A 25,133-nucleotide genomic window follows, 5' to 3' on the forward strand; every position below is an offset into this window, starting at 1 on the left:
GTCAGTGAGTGTTACAGAGTGTAGCTGTTGTATGTAGTCACAGAGGGTGTGGCCATACAGAATGTTGAGACAGAACAGCTGGGGACTGGGGAACTCCTGAGAATCTGAGTATAAGATGTTAGTGTAAAAGTCATACACATAAAGGCACATAAAGGCAAGAATTTATGGATGTCAAATTCTTCATTTTGAGGAACACAACCAGAGTTACCTTTCAGAGTATATTCTTCATCCTTCATCAGGTGAAAGAAACATTATGATGAAGGAGTAAGAATATACTCTGAAATGTCGTGTTCCACAAAATGAAACAGTGGACATCCATAAATTCTTCCCTTGAGATGTTAGTGAAGGAGGCTTTTGTATAAAAATAGTGAAACTGAAATTTGTTTTACAAACTTTTATATAAACAAATATATTATTATGTTATGTTGATTGACCATTTATATTTCTGTACTACAGCATCTAAAATCTATGCTACAGTCCAAGACATATATCCATGCATAAAACACATTAATTCTCAATAGTTATAATATTTTCAAAATATTCTTATCAGGGTCATACTTTTAAACTCGTATAAGCATGATAAATGGAGTGTTTTCTTTAAAATAGAAATATTAAAATATGTGATTGTACTCTTAAAGATTATATAATGAATGCCTTCTACTTAGAACTTTATTTGTGGTCTGCCATCCCATATGCAGCTGAGTTCACAGCATACAAAGGGAAGTAATTATTTATCAGTGATGAAAAAAGTTATAAAATTGCCGTACTTTCATCTCTCAGCCATGATAGTTTATCTAGGTCACAGTGATCCTGATTTTATTATCTCTCTTAAAAACAATAAAAGTTTGTGATCAGTTCTCAAATGCTTGTACACTGGTACCAACATAACCTTCCACAAATGTGTTAAAATCGAACAAAGGAAGTACATACACAGGGTTTTACCTTGACACACAAACATGGGAGTCCCAGGGACCCCGAATTGGTGGTTTTTAAGGGTGCTTGCAGGCAGTATGAGGGTCCGTGAAGTAATGGTGTAGAGAACTGTATGTTTTGATAATTTCTTAAATAGAGCCTCGAATTTATCATTGATCATGTGGACTGATGGGTGAAATAATGCAGGTAACCATGGTAACTGCTTTGAATGAAACAACCCAAAACTTAGCTAAGTCATAGATGTGTTGTGGTTACAATGAATAACATTGTACATCCCTCTGGATGCAGTGATTATTTTTCTGCGTCCATTCTCTACATTTGTGAGTACTGGATGCACATTTGTGCGTCCCGTAAAACCCTGTATACATCATTATCAATCACATTTGTCAGCTAAAATCCCAGGATATGTTTTCAGAAAAGAAATATTATTGATGAGAACTTTGTTGATGATCCTCTCAGACTCTGTAGAAGCGTACATATCCTGTTTATATTTCAGTGTGTACGTGATGGTGTTTACTGTTGTATTCTGACAACACCGTCACAGGCTCACATCCTTCACACTACAGCCGTGACCTTTGTGTGTCCATTTTCTCTAATTACGCAATTACTGACACAGTTGCCACCAGAAGAGTTCAAGACACTAAATAGTATGTCCGGAATATAATGGTATCTGTTCCGTATGATTTTCACATTTTGATTGTGAGCTCGCACTGAAAATGCAATGAATCGCATCCTGTATTAGAAGAAACAAACTTTACAGAATGAGCATGTTTCACTGTATTGTTGATATGAATACATAGATTTGTGATTAATATATATAAACTTGCACAAGTCTCTAGGTGATAACTGACTGACTGACTGAGTTTGGTTTTACGCCGCTTTTAGCAATATTCCAGCAACATCACGGTGGGGGACACCAGAAATGGGCTTCACACATTGTACCCATGTGGAGATTCGAACCCAGGTCTTCTGCGTGACGAGCCAACGCTTTAACCATTAGGCTACCCCACCGCCCCAGGTGATAACTAATAGTTTAAATGAAAATGTCTGAAAATTATAAATAACAGCTTATATCTACTATCTAGGCTAGAATTACTCTGCATTCATTGGCTAACTTTCAGTACAGCCTTGGAGCAAGGCTAACATATATATTATATATCCAGTAATATTACACTTTGCTCTTCCCAATACATTAATAAACAATATCATATTAACTGACAGCTGGAAAACATGTGATCACCTTTTAAAAGCTGCATTGGAAAATTTGCAATCACATTTTATTAAGCTGCATTGGAAAATTTGCAATCACATTTTATTAAGCTGCAATTATTGATCCCAACTGACAAGCAGACTGACTCCACCAAGTGTGGACAAGGCTGTTCCTCTCCAACCCATATGTACGTGGTGTACAACATACTGTACACCTGATACAGCAGAGGTTAACTGTAGTCCAGCCAGTGAATCAGATCTGTCTACTGGCTGATTGCACTTTAAATAAGCATCTCGGTGGGAATATCTGTCAGATTGTCTGTCTGATGAATCGGTAGCTGCACTTGTTAGCTGGCGTCTACTCTGACAAGTCTTTGTGTTACATTTGACAATCTGTTTTCTGTCTTGGTGTTTTTACATTACCATGACTTCAGTTTTAAATAATTATCATGGGAAGTTTTGTTAATTTCAAATAGCCATGAAATGCAAAGAAATAAGATTAATTCTATCAGCAATTCACCCATCTTGTTACAATGATGTTTGCAAGATATACTGTACCATAGCCATATAAAAGATTGTTTATTTCCAAACTCAAGAAGGATTTACCATTGGTCAATCAAACTTGGTACTTCTTTTGGTAATGCTGAGATAATTTAACATAATATTTTTAGGCAGCCCAATGTAAATAGTCATGCAATTTTTGCCACACTATATGATTAATTTTTTTAAGGGTCAACAAAGATTTGTTTACATCCTAACAGCAAATTTCTAAATGCCTCTCAAATAAGTTATTCTGAGAAGGAATTACTCTAGTGGGTATTTCTTTCGATAATACATGGCAGAATCAGAATCAGAGACTTATGAGTGACCAACATACAATGTCAACGTTGAGGTGCAGTTTGTTTTAAATGCAAGTTGTTTGTAATGTTCTCTAAACTGTCTTTTCCTGAACTGGGGCGGTGGGGTAGTCTAGTGGTTAAAGCGTTGGCTTGTCACAATGAAGACTCGGGTTCGATTCCCCACATGGGTACAATGTGTGAAGCCCATTTCTGGTGTGCCCCTGCAGTGATATTGCTGGAATAAAAGCTGTGTTAAACCATACTCACTCACTCACTTTTCCTGAAGGTATCTTTAAAGTCTTGTTATATCATTTTTATGACAAGGTCATTTTATATTGAAAGGTCACAGTGACCTACATTAAGTGAGAAGCATATATGGATATTTTGTTACATTGAATTCCACCTGGAAACCAACGTGTGGTAGATGCTGGATGGCTGTTTGGATCGTTCTTGTCTCAAGGTCATATACTCAGAATGTATTGTAACTTACCATATGTGAAATTGTGAAATCATGATGTTTACTCTACCCTTACATGACCTTACAGTGGGGGCAATGAAGTGGCAAGGGTTTAGTCATTTGAATGATCTTTGAACATAGTTTTGCTTACTTGTGTACTCAACCAATCATTGTTCATAAGCGATAATGCCCTTCTGAAAATAATTAGAAATGTGATTATCTAAAATTGAAGGTCAAGGTCATTAATGCAACTCCAACACTCTTCTAACGTTTGCTACAGACATGTAACTTTCTTGTTTGTCTTGCAGTGAAGATGTATTTTGCAAATGAGAAGTGATTTCCTTAAAACTAAAGTGTTTGTGACAGAAGCACATCTCAAGATTACTTCCTAGGATTTGTTGAATCCCATAACGGAATTAATTATGACACTTGCTCTGTGAGAACTCAAAGTTTTAACCAAAATGGTAAACATCTATGCATGTATAAAATTCCACCCTCATATTTAACTATTTATGACAGCACAAACTATCCTAGTGTATTAGCCTGTTGTCTCAAGCAATAATATTCCTCCAACATAATTTATCATGATAACTGTGCAGTATGTACGTTATGTGAGATCCTCTTTATTCCATTGACAGCAATGGTATATGTTTTTGTGAAACCAAACTAATCTGGAAAACTGGAAAAACGAGTCCAGTCAAATCATCCTTATCAAGGAAATCAGATAAGAGAAATGTACTGTGTGATGAAGTACAACACTGATTATATATGTTTATAAACTTGTTCAAAAGGTGTTAAATGTGCATAAACACTAGCATAAACATTCCCTTTGGATTATGGTAGCCTTTATTCCTGTAGTTCCACAGATACGCACAGAAATGAAAATGAAATTTTAAACAGTTACAGTCATAGCTTTTCCTAGTGGTAAGCCTAACTGATTACTGAATTATCACCCCTGACCATGATGTCATGTACAACATTGACTATATGTTAGTCTATAAACTAAAATGTGCATGTTCCCTTAGCTAGTTCCATCCTGGGGAGGATCATATGAAATGTATCTACTGGCGTTCTAACAAACTACTGCATTGACTGTTCTACAGATCCATTCATAAAAAGAATTCTTTATTGTCCCTCCTGTAATTTTCAGTGCAACCGACTATGATATTTCCTCTTAAGTTGGAGGGGCGGGGTGGGGTAGTCTAGTGGTTAAAGCGTTGGCTCGTCACGCTGAAGACCCGGGTTCGAATCCCCACATGGGTACAATCAGTGAAGCCCATTTCTGGTGTCCCCCGCCGTGATATTGCTGGAATATTGCTATGAGCGGCATAAAACCAAACTCAGTCAGTCAGTCAGTCCTCTTAATTTGGGCTGTTGGCTGTGTTCAAAGACATGGTACCAGTGAAGATCCGGGTTAGAACTTTTCCTCAGTAACCCATGCTTGTCGTAAGAAGTGGCTTAAGGGATCGGGTGGTCATGCTCGCTGACTTGGTTGACACACGTCATCATATCCTTTATCCCATGTTGTGGGTCTTTACTGTTTCTGTGCCACAGTTATCACGGTTGTGGATCTACTAGACTGACATTTAGTCCAGACAGACAGAATGACTCCAAAAGGAGCGCAGAACAAATCTTAATTTCAGGACTGAGGCTATCTAGTCTAATTCTAGACTTGAGTTTGACTCCTTTTTCAATTGATTCTTAGGCGCACTAAGATTCAGGCATAGCTGAGTGTCCCCATTATAATCTGGTGGTAAATATCAGACATTAGTTTATCTGCTCCTGGTTGAATAAATAAGTGGACAGGGATAGACACAAAAAGCCAAGTCCAGTTGCTTTACATCCCATTTTGGAATAGTTGTACCCACCATGTGTCTTCACAATGTTCTCATTCCTTATAAATGTCTGTGTGCTTGTCAAATAACTTCTTTATTCTTGTAGCAAATGTTACAAAAATGATGATACTTTCCAAGTACAGATTGTAGTGTTTGGTGGGGGGTTGAGTCCCATATGGGATTTGAATCCATACTCTCAGAGAGAGGCACCAAATCACCAGCTGTACTCCAATCTAGTCATATTCTGATGAGATGACCTTTTTTGTACCTGTTTTGTACCCTTTTTGCAACTCTGTGCAGAGTTGCACCCCTTGCTTCCATGATCTTCTGATCTGGGTTTGAGCATCAATATTTAACTCAATGAGTCTGTACTCACCATGCTTGCAGGGAGACTTAGTGTCAAAACTCAAACTTGTCTGCTCAATGTTCTAATTCTCATGATTCTCTGAAGACAGGTTACAGTAGGTGAAAATTTCTTACTTGATTTTATTATTTAGCCTATATCTGGAAAACAAGACATAGGGTTAACTCTGCTCTCACTGACCTACATTCAACTGTGGTCTGACATTTCTTGGCCCAATCATAGCCCCTAGACATATGTGGTGAGTGTGTGAACATGGTGAAAGGGGTTAACGTTAACTATAGAATGTTGGTCAGTGGTACCAGAAGTTCTGAATTCACACACATCAACCATGCCTGCAGACATAGATACACACAACATCAACCATGCCTGCAGACATAGATACTCACAACATCAACCATTTCTGTAGACATAGATACACACAACATCAACCATGTCTGCAGACAGATACACACTTCATCAACCATTTCTGCAGACAGATACACACAACATCAACCATTTCTGCAGACAGATACACACAACATCAACCATTTCTGCAGACAGATGCACACAACATCAACCATGTCTGCAGACAGATACACACATCAACCATCTCTGCAGACATCATGTACCTACGGTCAGTCCAAACATAACTAGGAGCTTTATCATATTGTTATAATAGCTAACAGCACTCCAGAAAACTGGTCTTCTGTGAATGTGTCAGTTGTAAACTATACAAAATTAATGATATAAATACTTCAAAGCATTATGAAAACCATGCTGTAGATAGGAATATGTACTATATGTAATATATACTAGCATTCAAAACTAGGACAATATCAAAGCAAGTTGTAATTTTGATCTGAAGCCTCACAGTAAATGTTTTATATTATCACTTTCAACATGTTACACGTGAATGTGACATGATTAACATACCAGCGTGACATCTCCATGAGCATGACAGTGATGAATGACACCTGTCACTCACTCACACACACATCGTCACATCACATGCGGCTTGTTCCAGGTGTAGCCTACATTCACTGATCAATGTGTACCATTGCCTTGGGGTGCTGGCTAATTAGGGCAGAGCGTTAACATGACAAACATACCAGTGTGTTGTATCAGCTATAAACTTGATTTCTTCATGCTGTGGATCGTCTTGATGTTATCTGTGGTCAGTTAATCTAATCGTATGTGGGTTGTGTAATGCCAATAACTGTCAATAAGCACCCTTTAGGATGCCTGTATATTTGTATGACAAGGTATATTATGGATAAAAATGAATTAAGTGTTAAGTATCATATACTGTGTACGGCAAAAAGTTATTTGACTAAACAAGGCTCTTACATAATTTTCGTTGATTTAAGTGTAATATATATCCGGATGACTATTAACTGAATTTACCGGACCAAACAGAATTTTACGAGAATCCAACTTTGGACTAGTGGCTAAAGCTGTAGGTTGTACGTACATGTACTTATTTTTGTTTGTGGAATAAGTCCTCTGTGTTTTCTGCTGATGACAGGTGCTTGTGTGGCAAGTCACAGGTCTGATGAATTGTAGTCTGTCTCCCAGAACCTAGACATTAGGAGTCTAAAACAGCCTTGAACAGTAAGACAAATCTGGATTGCTTCAAACCTTAATTGAAGAACTGTTTGGGCCTCCCTTTGGATGTTATATACTCATTTTTTGGTAGATGTATATTTTTCGAAAAGAAAATTATGTTTATGGAATCAAATGTAAGCCTACCTGAATGTTAACAAAGTTGACATATTATATATATACAGTCAGAACATTTAACAGAATTTTTTTCAAAAGATGATGGTTCATTTGGTATGTGTTGAGGATGATTAGAAATTCAAAGAACATGTTGAAATGAATGTTCTCTTTGTTATTTATTCAAACAGAGTAACTTTCAGGAAACTGAAACTTATGGATGTAATCTGAACATTTGTGGCATCGATTAACTATGATTGCTTGGAATTTGGATCAGGTTCCAGCCGCGGCCATCCTGGCAGCAGTATTGAAAATATCATCTTACCCGTGGCTTGCCTAATCTTGTGTAATCATGTGATTGATTTGCATTCAGCATCCGCAAATATGTCATCCTTTAATGTCTTCATCATCAGGTTTTTTTCATGTTAGCTCTTATGAAGGCATGTTCAGGTTTATCACTGTACATTAGGCCTGGGCAGGAACAAAGGACACAGGTGGTAAAGTCGGCCATGATGCAGCAGTTCGTGATTTCGAATCACAGATTTGCTGATTTTGGTTTTTCAACACCATATCCATGCACACGATTTGCCAAAGCTTTAAATATCTTTTTCAACTTGAAAGTGACAAGTTGCTATATAACCGTCAAATATCAAAGTGTGAAGCCCATTTTCTGTGTGCGGCCGTAATTATATATTGCTGAAATGTTGCTAAAAGCGGTGTAAAATTAAACCACTCACTCACTCAAATATCAAAACAAGTTACTAACAGATTAGCAATATACATTTGTTCCTTATTGCATATGTTGAAGGAATTTACTGATAAAGTGTACTTTTGTTTTACAGATTACCTGACAATGTTACAAAGTGATTTACGCCAGTTTGACTTCCACCGTTTACAAGAGTGTTGCATGATGGGTACAGTAGAGTGATATCTGTCTCACTATGAGTGTGTGGAAGAGGCTGCAGCGGGTCGGCAAGGCCGCATCCAAGTTTCAGTTCACAGCATCCTACCAAGAACTTATGGTAGAATGTACAAAAAAATGGTGAGTTTGACCGCCTTTTCTCTGACTGCATGTTACATTTTGTCCCTGATTATAGAGAATAACTCATATTATCTTATCTTACATATAATGTCTGATTTTGATTGGCTATTTATATGAAATATACACCACTAATATGTATGGTTGCTTTCTTAAGTTTGTCGCTAAAATTGCTAAACTGTAGGCATTACATTTGTTAGAATTGGTCTTCAGCAACCCATGCTTGTCTTAAGAAGCGACTAACAGGATCGGGTGGTCAGGCTCGCTGACTTGGTTGGCACATGTCATAGTATCCCAATTGTGTAGATTGATGCTCATGCTGTTGATCACTGGATTGTCTGGTCCAGACTCGATTATTTACAGACCGCTGCCATTAAGCTTGAAATTTACAAAGTGCGGCGTAAAACTAAACTCATTCACTCACTCACTCACTCACTCACACAAATTGCCGAAGTGTAGGCATTACATTTGCAACATACCAACAGCAGTGATGTATCTCAAAGTTGTTGACATAAATGACATTCTCCAGATACTTCAGATATTTTCTGAATGAAGTACATCTGAGGGATAAACTCCAAGTTTGTTTCTGCCATACGATGTGGATAAATGCCTAATGGCAGTAGTCTTACTTGAAACTGGGAGCTTGCTTGAAACATAGCAGCAGTGTAAACTGGTGTGGGCAGATATATATATACATTGTACAGCAGACCTTTGGGTGACAGTCTTACATGTACATTCATTAACGAGGGTGGTGTTGTACAGAGCGACCTTAGCACAAAGACGATCATGACCTTATCATGGACTTATGATAGTCATATTGCTGAGGTTGCTTTGTGCAAGTGCACCATGGAGGGCCCATCAACCCATGTCCCGTCAAAACTGGTGGACACCCTATGTTCCATGGCGCAAATAATCAAATAATATAAACTCATTCAATAATATAAACTTCGGGTTCTGTGCGATGACTGGTTAAATTTAAGTTTGAGTACATTTTGTAATTTAAAACTTTTTGTTGTTTAAAACTACGCAGTTTAATGTTTGCCAGTTAACTGCTTAGTGCTGATTAAATACTGACCTACCTTAACTTGTTTTTTGTTGTAATTAAACAATCACAGTTGATGTCTTGATGAAAGTTCCAAACTGAAGCTGACTCCCAAAACCGTGTCCATAGCTCCCTCTCATGACACCAGGGAGTCATGATGACTCCTAACTTTTTATTCCTTGGGCAAACACTGGCTTAGTGGTTAAGGCCTTAGCTTGTCACACCGAAGACCCAGGTTCAATTTCCCATATGGGTACAATGTGTGAAGCCCATTTCTGGTGTCCCCTGCCGTCATATTGCTGGAATATTGCTAAAAGCGGCCTAAGACCTATCTCACTCACTCCTGATGCCTTTCTGATGTTTATATCAGTCTATTCAGTCTTTGTTTATACTTGGTTCATTGGAACGTTTTGAAATCTTATTCTTCAAGGTCAGTGCCATTTGAAGTTATGTCATGATTCTTAATCTATAATCAATTCAATGATGTCGAAGTCAGAATAGTTCCCCAATAAATTATGTCGTAAGAGGCCACTGAATGGATTAGGTGTCAGACTCAGTAACATTGTTGATAGCTTGTTTTCTTACCGCTGAGTGACCGGACTAGTGCTCATGATATTGATCACTGGATTTTTGTCTTGGCTAGACTCGATGATTTACAGACTGCTGTCAAATAGCCTGATTAATTCTAGGTGCAGTGTTAAAGAAAACAGACAAATGAAATCAATTAACCTGACGACACCTTCTATCGATTTTTTAAAATGAGATTGAAACTGAGCTGTACTTTTGTCTTAAATTACTGAAAGACAACATTGACTTAGTGATTGTTCTTGTTCCTAGGCAACCTCTAGCTTTGTGCAACCTCAGAAGCTTTGTGTTATCTGGACACGCAGGAACCGGCGCAAATCTTCACAGGTAATAATACAAGAAATTGTTGTGGCATCTCAGTTAGGGGGAGATAACTCACTTCCACTTTATGGTACTTCCACATGATAAGTGAATGTTGGCATTATGATACAGGACAGTTGTAAGAATATACAGAATAGTTTACAAGTACTTATGACAAGTGTTCCTGTTCTCTGTAATAAATTCATTTATCTATTGTTTCCTGCATCATTTTTTCTCACAATTAATGAGATGAATTTTTTATTCATCAGTTCTAATTTTGCACATGCACACTTTCAAAGGACAGTTGGCTCATTGCCATTTATTGCTGATGTAACCAATGCTCTGTCTGCAATGTATTTAGTTGATAAACGATTTGTGTACTGATCTCCATGCTGCATGATGAAGGTTTTGTGTCTGTCTGTTTCAGTTGTACACCTGGAGCCCCACCATGCAGAACCCCTACAAGGGACTTGTCACCTGGACAGTACCAGAAAATGTGGAGATAATGGTCACGTTATTCAGAGACTCTCGCCAGGCAGAGTTTGAAGACAAAGAATGGACATTTGTGATAGAAGATGTAAGCCATTTTATTGAGCTTTAGCTGCTTATATCTCTAATTTTAAGTTCAAGGGGGCTTACTTACATTTTATCTGCTGGATCAAGCCATGAATGTTTCATATAACCACAAAAAACGTGCCGTTATCTACCAAACAGTAGATTGTCTGAGCTGTTGCTGTTCTGATGATAATGTTTATCAGGTTATTGTTGGGGTTATATTCACTTGTGATGGTCTGGTTTAGAATTGATATACAACAACCCATGCCTATTAAAACTTTAAAAGGTATCTTCCCATAAGACAGACCTCCCAAAAGACAGACCGCTTAAAACAACACTTTTTATGGTTGGTTGCATAAGGCTTAATTAAGCTGTACCCTTGATAATAATGGAATGTGCCCAGATAAAAAAAAGACAACATTAGGTATTAACTATATTTTTATCAATTCATGTAATGAATGATGTTGTTGTTTTTTTAATTAAGACATATTGCATGAACATATATATATGTACATCAACATATATTTGCCAGATCACATTTACTTGTGATTTACTTGTGAATATTATCAAAAACAAAAATGTATATAAACATATGAGACCAAGCCGTAAGTCCCAAAACATCAAAGTCAATTTAGCTTTACCATACTTTTAATCGTAGTATGTTTGTTATATGTTTGTTATTTTTAATATTGGCTAAAACTCAGCATAATCGCCAGCAGCTGAAGGGATGGTGTAAATAAAAAAAAAATAATAAGTAATAAAAACATCCTGTTCTCCAGTTATTTGCAAAAACTAATTCAACAACAACAAAAAAGTCATGGGAAAAATAACTATTATAAAACATCCCATTCTCCTTTTACTTTTTAAAACTGTATTTTATAAATACTATTTCACTTTCACCATCAAATAATCTTAAGTAATAAAATCATCCTGTTCTCCAGTTATTTGCAAAAACTAATTCAACAACAACAAAAAAGTCATGCGAAAAATAACTACTATAAAACATCCCATTCTCCTTTTACTTTTTTTATACTGTATTTTATAAATACTATTTCACTTTCATCATCAAATAATCTTAAGTAATATAAACATCCTGTTCTCCAGTTATTTGCAAAAACTACTTCAACAACAACTGTTATAAAAACGTCGTGTTCTCCAGTTATTTATACTTGTATTTTGCTTGAATAAATACTTTAATTTTATAAGTTAGATTCAAATGTGGTTCAGAGAAATTGATGATAATATTGTTATGACTTGTTGAATAAATACATTATCAATACTGATCTTTTTAGTTTATGACTTATTTTCCTCCCCAAATCAATGAAATTTTTCCTATGACTTTTTTTCCTACAACCTCTAGAAGTACCTGGGGCGCACCTTTCTGGGATGGGACATCCCTCAGCTAATTATTGTACTCATTGAGTCTGTCTTATGCGAGTTCTGTCTTTTGGGAGTGAACCCTTTAAAAGAGGTGACCAATGGGACTTTGTGGTTTCACTCTCTGATTTCGTTCATGCATATCATTTATCCCAGTTGCCGTCGGATTAAAACTGATATCAATCACCGGATTGTCTGGTCAAGACGAGATTACAGGATGCCATCATATATCTGGGGCATTGCTGAGTGCGCTGTTAAACAGCAACCAAACCAACAGACATGACCAGACCATTTTTGACAGCATGGGAAAGAGAAAGTATTTTGGCAAATGAAAGATTGGATTTCAATGCATATGTTTATGTTTGTTTATTTTGTTTGTTGTTAATGCCTCACTCAGCAATATTCCAGCTATATTCAGTAAATAATCAGGACCAGACAATCCAGTGATCAATGCCATGAGCATCATAGATCTGCGCAATTGGGATATGATGACATGTGTCAACCAAGTCAGTAAGCCTGACCACCCAATCCCATTAGTCACCTCTCACGACAAGCATGGGTTACTGAAGATCAGTTCTAACCCAGATCTTGATGGCTTCATGTGTTATGTAACTATGGGGAGTTTCCAAATGTCATTCTGAGCCACTGTATGAGTTTGTTCACTGACAAGCTTATGTTACCCGAATTCTATATGCAGCAGTCGAAGGGTCGCCGGAAGGTCCTGGCCACCGGCAACATCAACATGAGGGAGTATGCCAGTCATGTGCCCACACAGAAGACCATCAAGGTCAATCTGAAACCAGCCACTAAGAAAGTAGTGTCAGCGACACTGGAGCTCACCATCTCCTGCACCTTCATCAGGGAGGGCAAGGCCACGTGAGTCCACATATGTACCCTTCTTCAGTGCTGCAGCTAGACTGTGTAATTGCGGGATTCCAGCAAATTGTACTTACCTTGGCGCAAATTTGTTATTTATAATGTGTCTTATGTATCGGGTGCGTAATCCATTTCACAATATGAATATTTTCATTGAAAGCAATGTCAAACATTTGGAAATTAAAATCAAAATATTGAAACTTCCAGAATTCAAAACAAGGCTTCTTAAGCTTTGCACATTGCTAGTACGTCTATTTGCATACAAAACTGTAACATGAATCACTGTAAGGAGTTTGTTTCGCTGTACAGAGCTCAACTTGATTCACAGTTTATCATCGAATCTTTTTGGCTGTCAAAATGTCAAAGAGAAGCATTACAGATTTTTTTAGATAAAATATGACACAGGGATGGAAAAGCAATTGTTTTCAAAGAGAGCGATTGGGCACCTGACAGATAATTTATGTGTGGCTTTGTGAAAATAGGTGTGCCCATGCCTTTTAATTATCCACTTAAACTTAATACATCACAACGATTATGTCATGTCAATTTATTGTTTTTTAATCCACCAGTAAATATCATGTAAACTTTTAGACTTGAGAGCAGGATTTCCTGAACACTATCATGACTGCAAGAATAGTTCAGTTTCATTTGTCCTGGACCCATAAACCCATAAACTATGTTATCATCCAGAACATGATTTCCAGTTATGCGCACTGGCATCCAATGCATCACGCCTATGTTTAGCTGTGACATTGAGAGTGCCACAACAGTTTGATTAGGTGCAATAATAGGTTTTGAATCATTTCAGCTGGTCAAATGTATTACATTTTCCATTGAAGGAATCATGGTAGAATTTTAGTTGTGTTGCTTGGGCACACTGAAAATATTTCATTTCAATATTTACCATACCATGGCCTTCAAATTAAGCATGATTTATTTCCCTGTAGCACTATCTATACAAACCATGTAGTGTGTGAGTGAGTTAATATTTAACGTCCATCGGCAATATTTCAGCCATATCGTGACGAAAACAATTTATACAATATAAAAATGAAACCAACCATGTAGACTCTTACTGACTGTTTTATCTTAATGTGAAATATAACTCTGTATGAATGATGTAGAGCTTCAATGATTTTTCATCATAATACAAAAAATAACAGTATCAAGACCAACCATGTAGACCCTCAATGACTTTTCATCATAATGTGAAACATAACACTATCTGAACCAACCATGTAGACCCTCAAAGACTTTTCATCATAATGTGAAACATAACACTATCTGAACCAACCATTTAGACCCTCAAAGACTTTTCATCATAATGTGAAATATAACACTATCTGAACCAACCATTTAGACCCTCAAAGACTTTTCATCATAATGTGAAATATAACACTATCTGAACCAACCATGTAGACCCTCAGACTTTTCATCATAATGTGAAATATAACACTATCTGAACCAACCATGTAGACCCTCAAAGACTTTTCATCATAATGTGAAATATAACACTATCTGAACCAACCATTTAGACCCTCAATGACTTTTCATCATAATGTGAAATATAACACTATCTGAACCAACCATTTAGACCCTCAAAGACTTTTCATCATAATGTGAAACATAACACTATCTGAACCAACCATGTAGACCCTCAGACTTTTCATCATAATGTGAAATATAACACTATCTGAACCAACCATGTAGACCCTCAAAGACTTTTCATCATAATGTGAAACATAACACTATCTGAACCAACCATGTAGACCCTCAGACTTTTCATCATAATGTGAAATATAACACTATCTGAACCAACCATGTAGACCCTCAAAGACTTTTCATCATAATGTGAAATATAACACTATCTGAACCAACCATTTAGACCCTCAAAGACTTTTCATCATAATGTGAAATATAACACTATCTGAACCAACCATTTAGACCCTCAAAGACTTTTCATCATAATGTGAAATATAACACTATCTAGGCCAACCTTGTAGACCCTCAGTGACTTTTTAACATGTGAAAAATAACTACCAGGTATATGATCGATGTAGACCCTCAATGACTTTCATCATAATGTAATTAAGAAATAAAGTATCAACGTCGCATTTCTTCTACCAACCGTAAGTTTAGATCAGTATATCCAGATGAAGCGAGAGTAGTCATCACATTCCACGATTGTGATTGTGGGAATGTAAACATTCGCGAACACTATCTAGGCTGAACCTTGTAGACCCTCATAGTGACATTTTTAACATGTGAAACATAACTACCGCCAGTGATATTAACTGCATGTAGACCCTCAATGACTTTTCATCATAATGTAAAATGTATTCGATTCTGAGTATTTTTACTGTAACAGTATTTTTACTTATTCGTTAGACTTCAAATGAATTTCATCATAATGTGAAATATAACTGCATCTAGACCAACACTTCAGACCCTAAATGACTTTTCATCACAATTTGAAATATAGCAGTATCTGAATGGACCATGTAGACCCTCAATGGCTTTTCATCATAATGTAAAATGAAACTATATCTATATAGACCATGTTGAACCTCAATGACTTTCCATCAATGTAAAATGTAACATTATCTCTTCTCACCATGTAGACCCTCATTAACAGTTGATAAATCTTGGAGACATTGAGAAGAGAAGAGTTTGGATTGTTAGTCTGACCACAATGATTCTGTCTCAGTGTATGCGAGACAAACACTGTCTAGACTTCATTCGACAAATATAGATTTTCTGTTGTGGAAATAACCAGGTGTTAGGCCTGATAAGCCTTCTAGTGTGACAGGGTTTGTATCTACTTAGCATTGCATGGTAATCATGCAGACTAGTTAACAAGGCTAACCGTTCCTTGGTGACATCATGGCATCTCTGGCTGAGGGTGCAGGGTGTGGGTTACATAGAGAAGATGCCCATGCTTGTGGATCAAGTTGCACATGTTCACATACATGGTGAGGTTGCAGCAGTCAGTTCCGTGTTCTGATTCAATGTTTCAATATTTACAATCATGTGTCCACAAGGTTGTAGATCAGACAGGGTCAGACTGACAGATACATACTGCCCGTTAGCACCAACTGTAAGTGTATCAGTTATAACGAAGACTGTTGTGTTGGTATGGTCTCTGGTATCACTGTGTATTTGGGATGAAACTGAGACTTGTTTTTCAGAGATGAGGACATGCAGAGTGTAGCCAGTCTCATGAGCATGGGGAAGGCTGACATCGGCAATCTGGACGACCTAGAGGAGGAGGAAGAGGAACCTGGTGTTGCCAATCACAAGCGAGACGACAAAGCTTTGAGCACTCAGATTAAAGATATCACTTCCCAGCTAGATAATCTGGAGGCACATCATGGTAATCCGTTTGGAGATGACGAGGACGAGGACTGGGCATGTGACACAGAGGGCAATGGCGACTTCGCTTAACCCATTTGGTATTGTTGGCATGCTGTTTCTGTTTGCTGCTTCTTGTTGGAACACTATCAGTGGAACGTCTGTACCACATACAACATGGCACTTAGGGACGATGCAAGAGATGAATTGATTATGTGTTGATATTTTCCTGAACAGTTGGTTTGCATTATATTCATATTGCATATGTGGATAAGAAAAACTGAACAAAGGTCAAAAGTGATGTTAATTCTGATAATTCCCTATATATTATTGTCACATGGTACGTACATCCACTGATGGTGTTTCAGCCTGTTGTCGGTATTGTAATAATACATTGTTCAAAATGTATAACCACAATGAATAGTACTTTATTCTATCAAAAACATGAAAAGTTGCAGAAGAATAATAATGAGTAAATTTGAGATTTGCCGTGAAAAGGTTTAATCAGTATTGACAACAACGCTACCAGTTTCAACTCTTGTTTTGTTTCATACCATCTCCTTGCTAGATTTTTATTTTATTTTTTTTATTAATTTCTCCTATGCATGAATATTTTTTCTTGATCCCAACTTGAATTGTCTCTACCCATGGTGGTGTATTTTCACTACTTGATGAAGTATGTCTTTAAAGATTGTGAATGTTTTCCATCCTCTCTCCATGCTCATGTCGTGGTAGATGTTTGATGTGGCTGTGACCACTGTTTCTGATACTGCTGATGCACCTGCTGTCAATGACTGTCGACACACTGCACACATGGACAGCCTGTTGAGTGATGTATACTGACTGTTGGTGGCATGACTGTTCCATGCTAGCTGTGCCCTCTGACACTAGTATCAATTCTTCAGGCTTCATCAGCAGGCCTACCATACAAACGGTGAACAAATCATCAAAACTGAACTCATATACACCAAAACAGAACAAAAATCACCAAAACTGCAACAATATCCTCTAAAACCGAAACGAACGAAACTGAATGCGAGGCGTCGAGGCGAAGAATGCCGATGACTGACGATTTTGCGTGCCATTTCGGGATGCTATGACTGCCGTTTCGAAGGCTCGGCGACCGTTCTCGGCCGCTCTTGTAGCAGATGCACGATTTTGGTTTCCATTTCAAACGATTAGTTAGCAATTACAGAGGCGTTCATTTCAGTTTTAGAGGATATTGTTGCAATTTTGGAAGTTTATTTTCCTATTTTGGTGATATGTGGTCTGTTTTGGTGTATATGAGTTCAGTTTTGATGATTTGTTCACCGTTTGTATGGTAGGCCTGACCAGTACTAACATGTCTGTATTCTTGTTGTATGTGTTTGGTCCAGGCAGCTTGTAGATGACCTCAGGTTGATAATGAAGGATACCAGGTTCTGGACACTTTGTTGCATCCCCAGTGATACAGGGAATTGTATCTTCATTCTGTTAGTTTAAATACCCTGGATTCCTTTACCACTGTAGCTTCACTTTGGAAGTGATGTCATCTGCTTCATCTCCCTGATCAGCGACTTAAACTTAAACTTCCTCATCCAAACAGGAGTTTCAGTGTATATCTGCCTTTAATACCATAGCCTTACATGAGAGTCAGTGTATTTGATCAGAAAAATATTATAAATGATTTTGAAGATAGAAAAGATGCATATTGTGTACTAGAAAGAGAGAGAAAAAAACCTTTGCTGCAAGACATCTCACTTTGAGACCACACACGAAAAGTTGAATCAAGTGCTGGTGATATCACCACTTGTTCCAACCACCAAAAAATGGTTGTACCTTTTCTGAATATGTATTTACAGTATCATTTCAATCAAACTAACGTGTGAAGATCTGGGTTAGAATTGATCTTCAGCAACCCATGCTTGTCGTAAGAGGCGGGTGGTCATCGTAACCTAGTTGCGTATGATTGATGCTCATGCTGTTGATCACTGGATTGTCTGGTTCAGACTCAATTATTTACAGACCACCGCCATATAGCTAGAATATTGATGAGTGAGGCGTAAAACCAAACTCACTCAAATCAATCAAACTGAACTTGAAGCCCCAGTGATGAACTGGTCCAGGGTATTTATCATGACAGATGGGAGATGTAATATTCTGTATTATCTGGGGTGACATAATTGTAAAGAATAATGAAACTGTCCAGGTGTATTTCTACAGTTGAGTCCTGATTTCACACTCCCAGTAGTGATACCAGTGCTGACCCTGTCCTAAAGCTTGTGATTTGTCCACTAATAATGGCTGCTGTGTAGGAATAGTAGTTGGCAGGCAACTACAGCAAAATCCAGCATTATCTGCCAGTCTGAATCAGGGATAAATCTTGGATTCCACTTTAAGTCCCTTCAGAAGCTAATAGGGAATCAGGGCCCTGTTCCACAAAGCATTTGTAGCGCTAAAGTGATCGTAATTCCCATACTTTAACATAGACTTACGAAGGTCGTAGCACTTTGATCGATTTGTGACATGGGCCCCTGTCCTAAGTTACTTCAATGGATTTTTATACATACTTAAATTCAGAGGTCTTTTGACTTTGAATATTATTATTTCATTTTGGTAGTAATTTAAATTAAAGTTTCTTCTTCTTTATCATTTGTAGATTGGCACTGTTATCAGTGAAATACCTGTCACTTCTACAAAGCCATTACCTTAGCTATGACTTAACAATTTATTTCATCAACATAAAATTGGATATCCTTAATTTCGGAATTATTGGTTACTCTTGCTGTAGACATGGGACCGAATATCGTCCTTTAAGCATGTTTACATACTCTCCACCAGACAGTGGGGATCACAGCTGACCAGTTTGATCCCCTGTCTGGGACCTGACTATGGTAGTGTTTCTGACCATGTATGTGAGTAAGGATTCTCATTGTGTAGGTTATTATTGTCAAGGAAAACCTGTCCTTTGAGTCATATTGCTGGAACTTGGGTGGTAGTAGCAACAACAAAATAATACTCACCCACTCCTTTAGATCCCCACATGGGTACAATGTGTGAAGCTCATTTCTGGTGTCCCCCTGCCGTGATATTGCTGGAATATTGCTAAAAGCGGAGTAAAACCATACTCACTCACTCACCCTTTAGAGTAGATGCAGCTGGACAATGTTGTTGCTGGTTCTTGTGTGCCTGTTCACAGGGGCTTGTAACACTAAAACTGCCATCAAGGTATGTACTGTCACTAACAGGGTCTTATCACTATATATATAAGACCCCGTTACTGGCGTTAGTGACAGTACATACCTTGATGGCAGTTTTAAGCGTACAAGCCCCTGTGTGTCTGTTGTCACAGTTTGGTGTTTGGTCAACAGCAATCTCATCCCTGGACTAACGCTTAGTCTCTGAATATATAATTTTGATAGTAACAAACAAACCCATATAAATTGAAAAGGCGCCCCAGGGAGACCAGAGATTCAAAAGACTTGCTTCATTTAGGGCTTTAGCATTGCAGAGAGAGCTAGGCAGCAGGGAAAATAATGTAGTTCAGGGACTGTGAGACAGACTACTTTAACCCCAATGTGTCTGCAAGTAACAGTGGTTGAAGGGGAAATATCAAGTAAACTATACAAGTTTTTTTAACATTCATAGAGATGATTTATTAGGCATCTTTCATAATGATTTTTTAATGAGATGAGCGTTAGAATTCTTGAGTTCCAGAGTAAGGTTGTGGGTAATACATGAATTCTTTCATACGTTTAGTAAAATCAGTATGACGAACACGGAGTGTAGTAATTTCTTTATCATTCATTATTATTTAAACCGTTCAAGATCCCCATAGAAAAATATACTGTTCACAACTGCCATCCTAGAGAACCGTTGTTGTAGAATGACATCAATAATCTCCAGCAATAAGATAGCATCATTGTGTCAACATTTTATGTAGCTGGTCTGAGATTAAGTCACAAGTGCCTAAATAATGAGCAGGGAAATATCTGTGGTAATTTCTACTGTCATTAAGAATATGTTACCTATATCTCTTTCATTTGTCATTGTATACATATTTATTGATCTTGTCTGAGATTTCTTTTTTATTCAGTGTTAACATTTTGTTTTCTTTAGTTGAGCCAGTGTTTAAGAAAACTGAAGACAAAAAGGAGAAAAAAACTGTTAATCCATTCGAGGACTCAAGTGAAAAGTCAGAAGAAGTCAGTCACCAAACAGATGAGGACATTTTCAGGAAACTTGATAGTGCTAGTATATCCAAACAGTCTGGTGCCAGCCAGGGAGATCAGCTGAAGTACAGGACTCTCCCTGCTTCCCTGTCTCACAAGGATGCCAGCAAACATGGAGCAAAGAAGAAATCCTCAATGACTCTGAAAATGAGCAAGTCATTATCTCCTACGGATCGGCCAATATATGAAGGCACACCGCCATCTACACCAGAAGAAGAGAAGCCTCCAACAAGGGCCATAACTCCTCCACCTCCACTGGATGAATCACTCAACTCCACACTAGATGTCTCGACAAGGTAAGGTGTTGTCAGCTGGTACGGAGTAGTTGCAAGAACGTAAGATGTAATTAATTTAGTTTTTTATTGGAGTGAAAAAGATTTGGCATCAGTGGTCATTTATCTATCCTACAATCACAACCTGATGGATACACACAGTGGGTCAGTCAGTTGGGTTATATGATGCTTTGAACAATTAAATATTCTAGTTCTCTGTAGTGGTGGTCCAATTAATTGAAATAATCGAAGATTGGTCATAGTGACTAAACGACCAAGCAATCGATCATAATTTCTCATAATCGAACACAAACAATTCTGGAGCACTTGTTTTCATTAACAATATTTTTCACATGGTTGGTTTTGTCTGTTACATTTCATAAGCACTACAAGCTCATTTCAAGTCATGATTGAATTTATCTTAAAGATTCCAAGAAATTTATGTTCCTTACATACTAGTCATCCTTTAAAGATGTGAAATTTTGCCAAAAAACCCCCAAAGAACAACATTTTTCCCCTTATTTTTATGTGCATCAACAAATTTCATAAATAATACTAACCAATTATTTTCGATGATTGATCTGTAGTAATGAACCAATCATCAATTATGACATTTTAACCAATTCCCAACACTAGTTCTCTGTGTAATGTGAGAGAAAGCCCAACGTGAAACAGGTCTCAAATGTTTTCCACTTTGGTAATGGTACACAAATGGGGTTAACCACAATTCAAGCCCAAGATCGTAGGTTTCTTGCATGCCCAAGTGATGCTGCTCTGTACAGTGAAATATATCACTTTTAACTGTATACATGTAGATGGAATGCTTCTGATTGAAGTGACTTCTTTGTTGCAGGTCTTCACTTTCAGAAATATCTTCTGCCAATGTCAGCACCTTCTCACAGACTCCTGAAGGGGAGACGAGTCTGGTATGTTATTTCAAATTTACTCTGAAATTAAAATACTCTTTTGGTGTTGCAGTATGTTTGTTGATGATGAAGACATCTGAAATTGCAGTCATTAAATAAGTTTGTGTAAGATTATTTCTTTTGCACTGTTTTTATCAGTAATTCAAATTTTTCTAAGAACTAAGGGAAATAATTTTGATCCGTTTGTCTTTATGGCTGACTGTACCAATATATCCCAGTCACCTACACGTTAACCATGTGGTGCTGTAGTCGATCTTGTTGGATGAAGTTCTTTACTCCCTGGAGTGAGTGACTGAAAGGGAGATAACTGTTTTACAGATGGAGGCAACCAGCCCTGGCAACCTGTCGCAGGACCTGTTGTCATGGTGCCAGGAGGTCACCAGTGGTTATCGAGGAGTGAAGATCACCAACCTGACAACATCATGGAGAAACGGGATGGCATTTTGTGCAATAATCCACCACTTTCGACCAGATCTCATGTGAGTCCATCTCATGTTCCGTGAAAATCAGCATCTTCGTAAATTTAATTTTGCCATCTAAAACTGAACTTTATGAATTTGTATCTTCAGTCATACTAGTGTGTATGTTATTCATGATGAACACTTTCTACTTCCAGTGATTTTGCGTCTTTAGCACCGCATAATATAAAGGGTAACAACAAAATAGTAAGTATGTTGTGACATAACAATTAACTTGGTTTAAGATGCATCTTTGATGTTTCACATAAACTTTTCTGAAGTAATGAGCTGTGATTGTTTCACATATTTTGCCTGTATTTAATCATTCAGAAGCCTTCAGGTCATTCACAAAAATAAAGTGCATCTAGGAAGTTCTGAGATATTCCGTACCATGCCATGTTCTTGACCTGCTTGAGAGTTGCACAGATAATGATCGTTTGGAGTTCTGAATGTAGAGTTTTGGGGCGGTGGGCTAGCCTAGTGGTTAAAGCATTCACTCAACACCGAAGACCCGGGTTCGATTCTCCACATGGGTACAATGTGTGAAGCCCATGTCTGGTGTTCCCCGCCGTGATATTGATGGAATATTGATTAAAGTGGCGTAAAACCATACTCACTCACTCAAAGAATGTAGAGTTTTATTTTTGACTGGTTGTTAGGTAGATGTCATTTATTTCAGGCATTTGACTCAGCTGCCAAACTTGGAATCCCCAAAGTGATTGAGCCATCTGATATGGTGCTACTTGCGGTGCCAGACAAACTGTGTGTGATGACATACCTGCACCAGCTACGTGCGTACTTCACAGGTCAGACGCTTGAGGTGCAGCAGATTGGCATGAGCACCAGCGAGAGCACCTACACGTGTGGGGAACACGATGAAGTCACTGACCAGAGAATATCAGAGGAGATGTATGGCAAACATTCACCAAAGAAAATCCTTACCCTCAGTCTCCAGACAAGATCAAGGACTTTGATGTGGCTAATAGGGAGAGTGAAACAGTTACAGTTAATGGTGGTGATGTAGAGCTGAGGCATGAGCCTGTGAGCAGTGAGAATAGGACATCGAGGACCAGCATGGAGCTGAACAGAGACACTGTTCCTAAGGATGACAGCTCACGAAATTCCAACAGTTCTCGAGACTCAGCAAGTGTTGAGTCAGACCGTAGCTCAGCTTCTCCAGCAAAGGATTTGTCCCGGGAATCATCAGCCTCTCCTGCCAGTGCCAAGAAGATTCATTATAAGAAACGGCGTGCACCAGTTCCACCAAAGCAGAAGAAGCGCCGGGCACCTACTCCACCCCAGAAGTCCGATTCAGATAAACCAATGCTGATGACAAGAAAGCAGCTGTACAATCCGTTTGACTCTGATGAGGAGGATGAGGAAGAAGATGATCCATCCAACCCCTTCTCCAGCAGCTATGTTGAAACGGATCAAGCTCAGGAGGAGGAACAAGTGAATGGTGCTGAGCAGGAACCTGAGCCTGTACCAGAACCAGAACCAGAACCAGAACCAGTCTCAGTTCCAGTCCTTGTCCCAGTCTCGGTCCCTGTCCCGGCAGAGAGGTGAGTGAGGTGGGACGGGCTAAGTGAGATGGGCAGAAAGACTAAAGGGAAAACTCTGGGAACCAGAATGCATGCAAATGTAATTTTGACAGTAGGTTAGTGAGTTTGTTAAAATATAACAGCATTATTTCTGCCAAATAGCGACAAGGTAAGTAGGTTCAAGAAGGAGAGCAGGAAGAGTGATGTGCCGAGCTTTGGCAGTCTGGGAATTAGAAAGAGTGTGATGAAAGTATGTGTGATGATCTTAAAGATGTTGGGAGTCAGAGATCTGTAACTATACCATAGATGTGAGAGTAGAGGGTTGAGTGTTTGTTGGAAGGGTAGGCATATATATAACATATATTTCTAGGCTAAAGATCAGAGCTCCATCTTTTTTTTACCAGGGCTCTACTATAGACCTGGTTGGGGGCTTGCGGCTTATGCATGCCCACTCCAGGACTAACTGTCTTTTTTATCATCCCCAGTCACATGCCTGGAAGATTAAGATGAGTTGTCATAGAGTGATTGGTGGAACATGATACTGCAGAACTAGCAGAGTTAGACAATTGGTGATTAGGGACTTTTGCCCTCTTTCTTTCTACCAGGAAAGTGATATACATCATAACATTTTCTCTTTCTGCTCTCTGCTGTCAGGAAGAAGATCCCAGTGGATATTAGTGGCCTCTCAAGTCCAACACCAGAGAAACAGCCACCACCAGTAGGTTTCTGTGTTCAATAGGAAGACATCACCTATAGCTCTTAGGTGTTAGTAAAATGGATATATAATGTGAAGAATGTAAAGCAATCCTGCAGCTGGTGATAGAACAAAGTTACTGGACACTTTATGTCTAGAAGTGAATCTTATCCGGGGTTTTTCAATATTGATGGCAAATAGTGAATCTGATTGATGTGTCTCTTATCCTTTGGTATATCTTCCATCCCCGTCAGGATTTGAGAACATTATATGTCACGATTATATAGCAAGAATAGTGCTGATTCCAGCATAAAACACTCACTCACCCTATTATATACTGCTCAAAAGAACTTACTTGATCGGCATTTTAGAAGTTGAGGTGATGAAGAATGATGACAAGTTTTATTGACATACTTTTATTCTGTGAAAGGGGGCATTTCGCCATAGATTCTAATGTTGTTGTCAAGGAAGTTACACTGTGACAGTTAAAACTTGTAACTTTTGTCAGTTTACCAAGGCCCCTCATGATACTGTCAGCTAAAACATCAGGCTTCAAGTGACATTGTTGCGATGT

General features: G+C 38.1%; 1 protein-coding gene across 1 annotated transcript in view; it reads left to right on the forward strand.

Annotated features, from left to right (window-relative positions):
* The window catches only part of LOC124273213 (EH domain-binding protein 1-like), a 108,105-nt gene that overhangs the window by 27,272 nt on the left and 55,700 nt on the right, over nucleotides 1-25,133 (forward strand). The window contains 12 exon segments of the mRNA XM_046708428.1: nucleotides 8,175-8,374; nucleotides 10,268-10,325; nucleotides 10,726-10,875; nucleotides 12,928-13,106; nucleotides 16,295-16,479; nucleotides 20,556-20,964; nucleotides 21,794-21,866; nucleotides 22,185-22,345; nucleotides 22,483-22,531; nucleotides 23,004-23,336; nucleotides 23,339-23,886; nucleotides 24,520-24,583. Of these exon segments, the coding sequence (XP_046564384.1) occupies nucleotides 8,274-8,374; nucleotides 10,268-10,325; nucleotides 10,726-10,875; nucleotides 12,928-13,106; nucleotides 16,295-16,479; nucleotides 20,556-20,964; nucleotides 21,794-21,866; nucleotides 22,185-22,345; nucleotides 22,483-22,531; nucleotides 23,004-23,336; nucleotides 23,339-23,886; nucleotides 24,520-24,583 (2,310 nt within the window). The 5' untranslated portion in view covers nucleotides 8,175-8,273.

This window comes from Haliotis rubra, unplaced genomic scaffold (genome assembly GCF_003918875.1).
Source record: "Haliotis rubra isolate DU_JTF1 unplaced genomic scaffold, ASM391887v1 Scf178, whole genome shotgun sequence".
In the NCBI taxonomy this organism is placed as follows: domain Eukaryota; kingdom Metazoa; phylum Mollusca; class Gastropoda; order Lepetellida; family Haliotidae; genus Haliotis; species Haliotis rubra.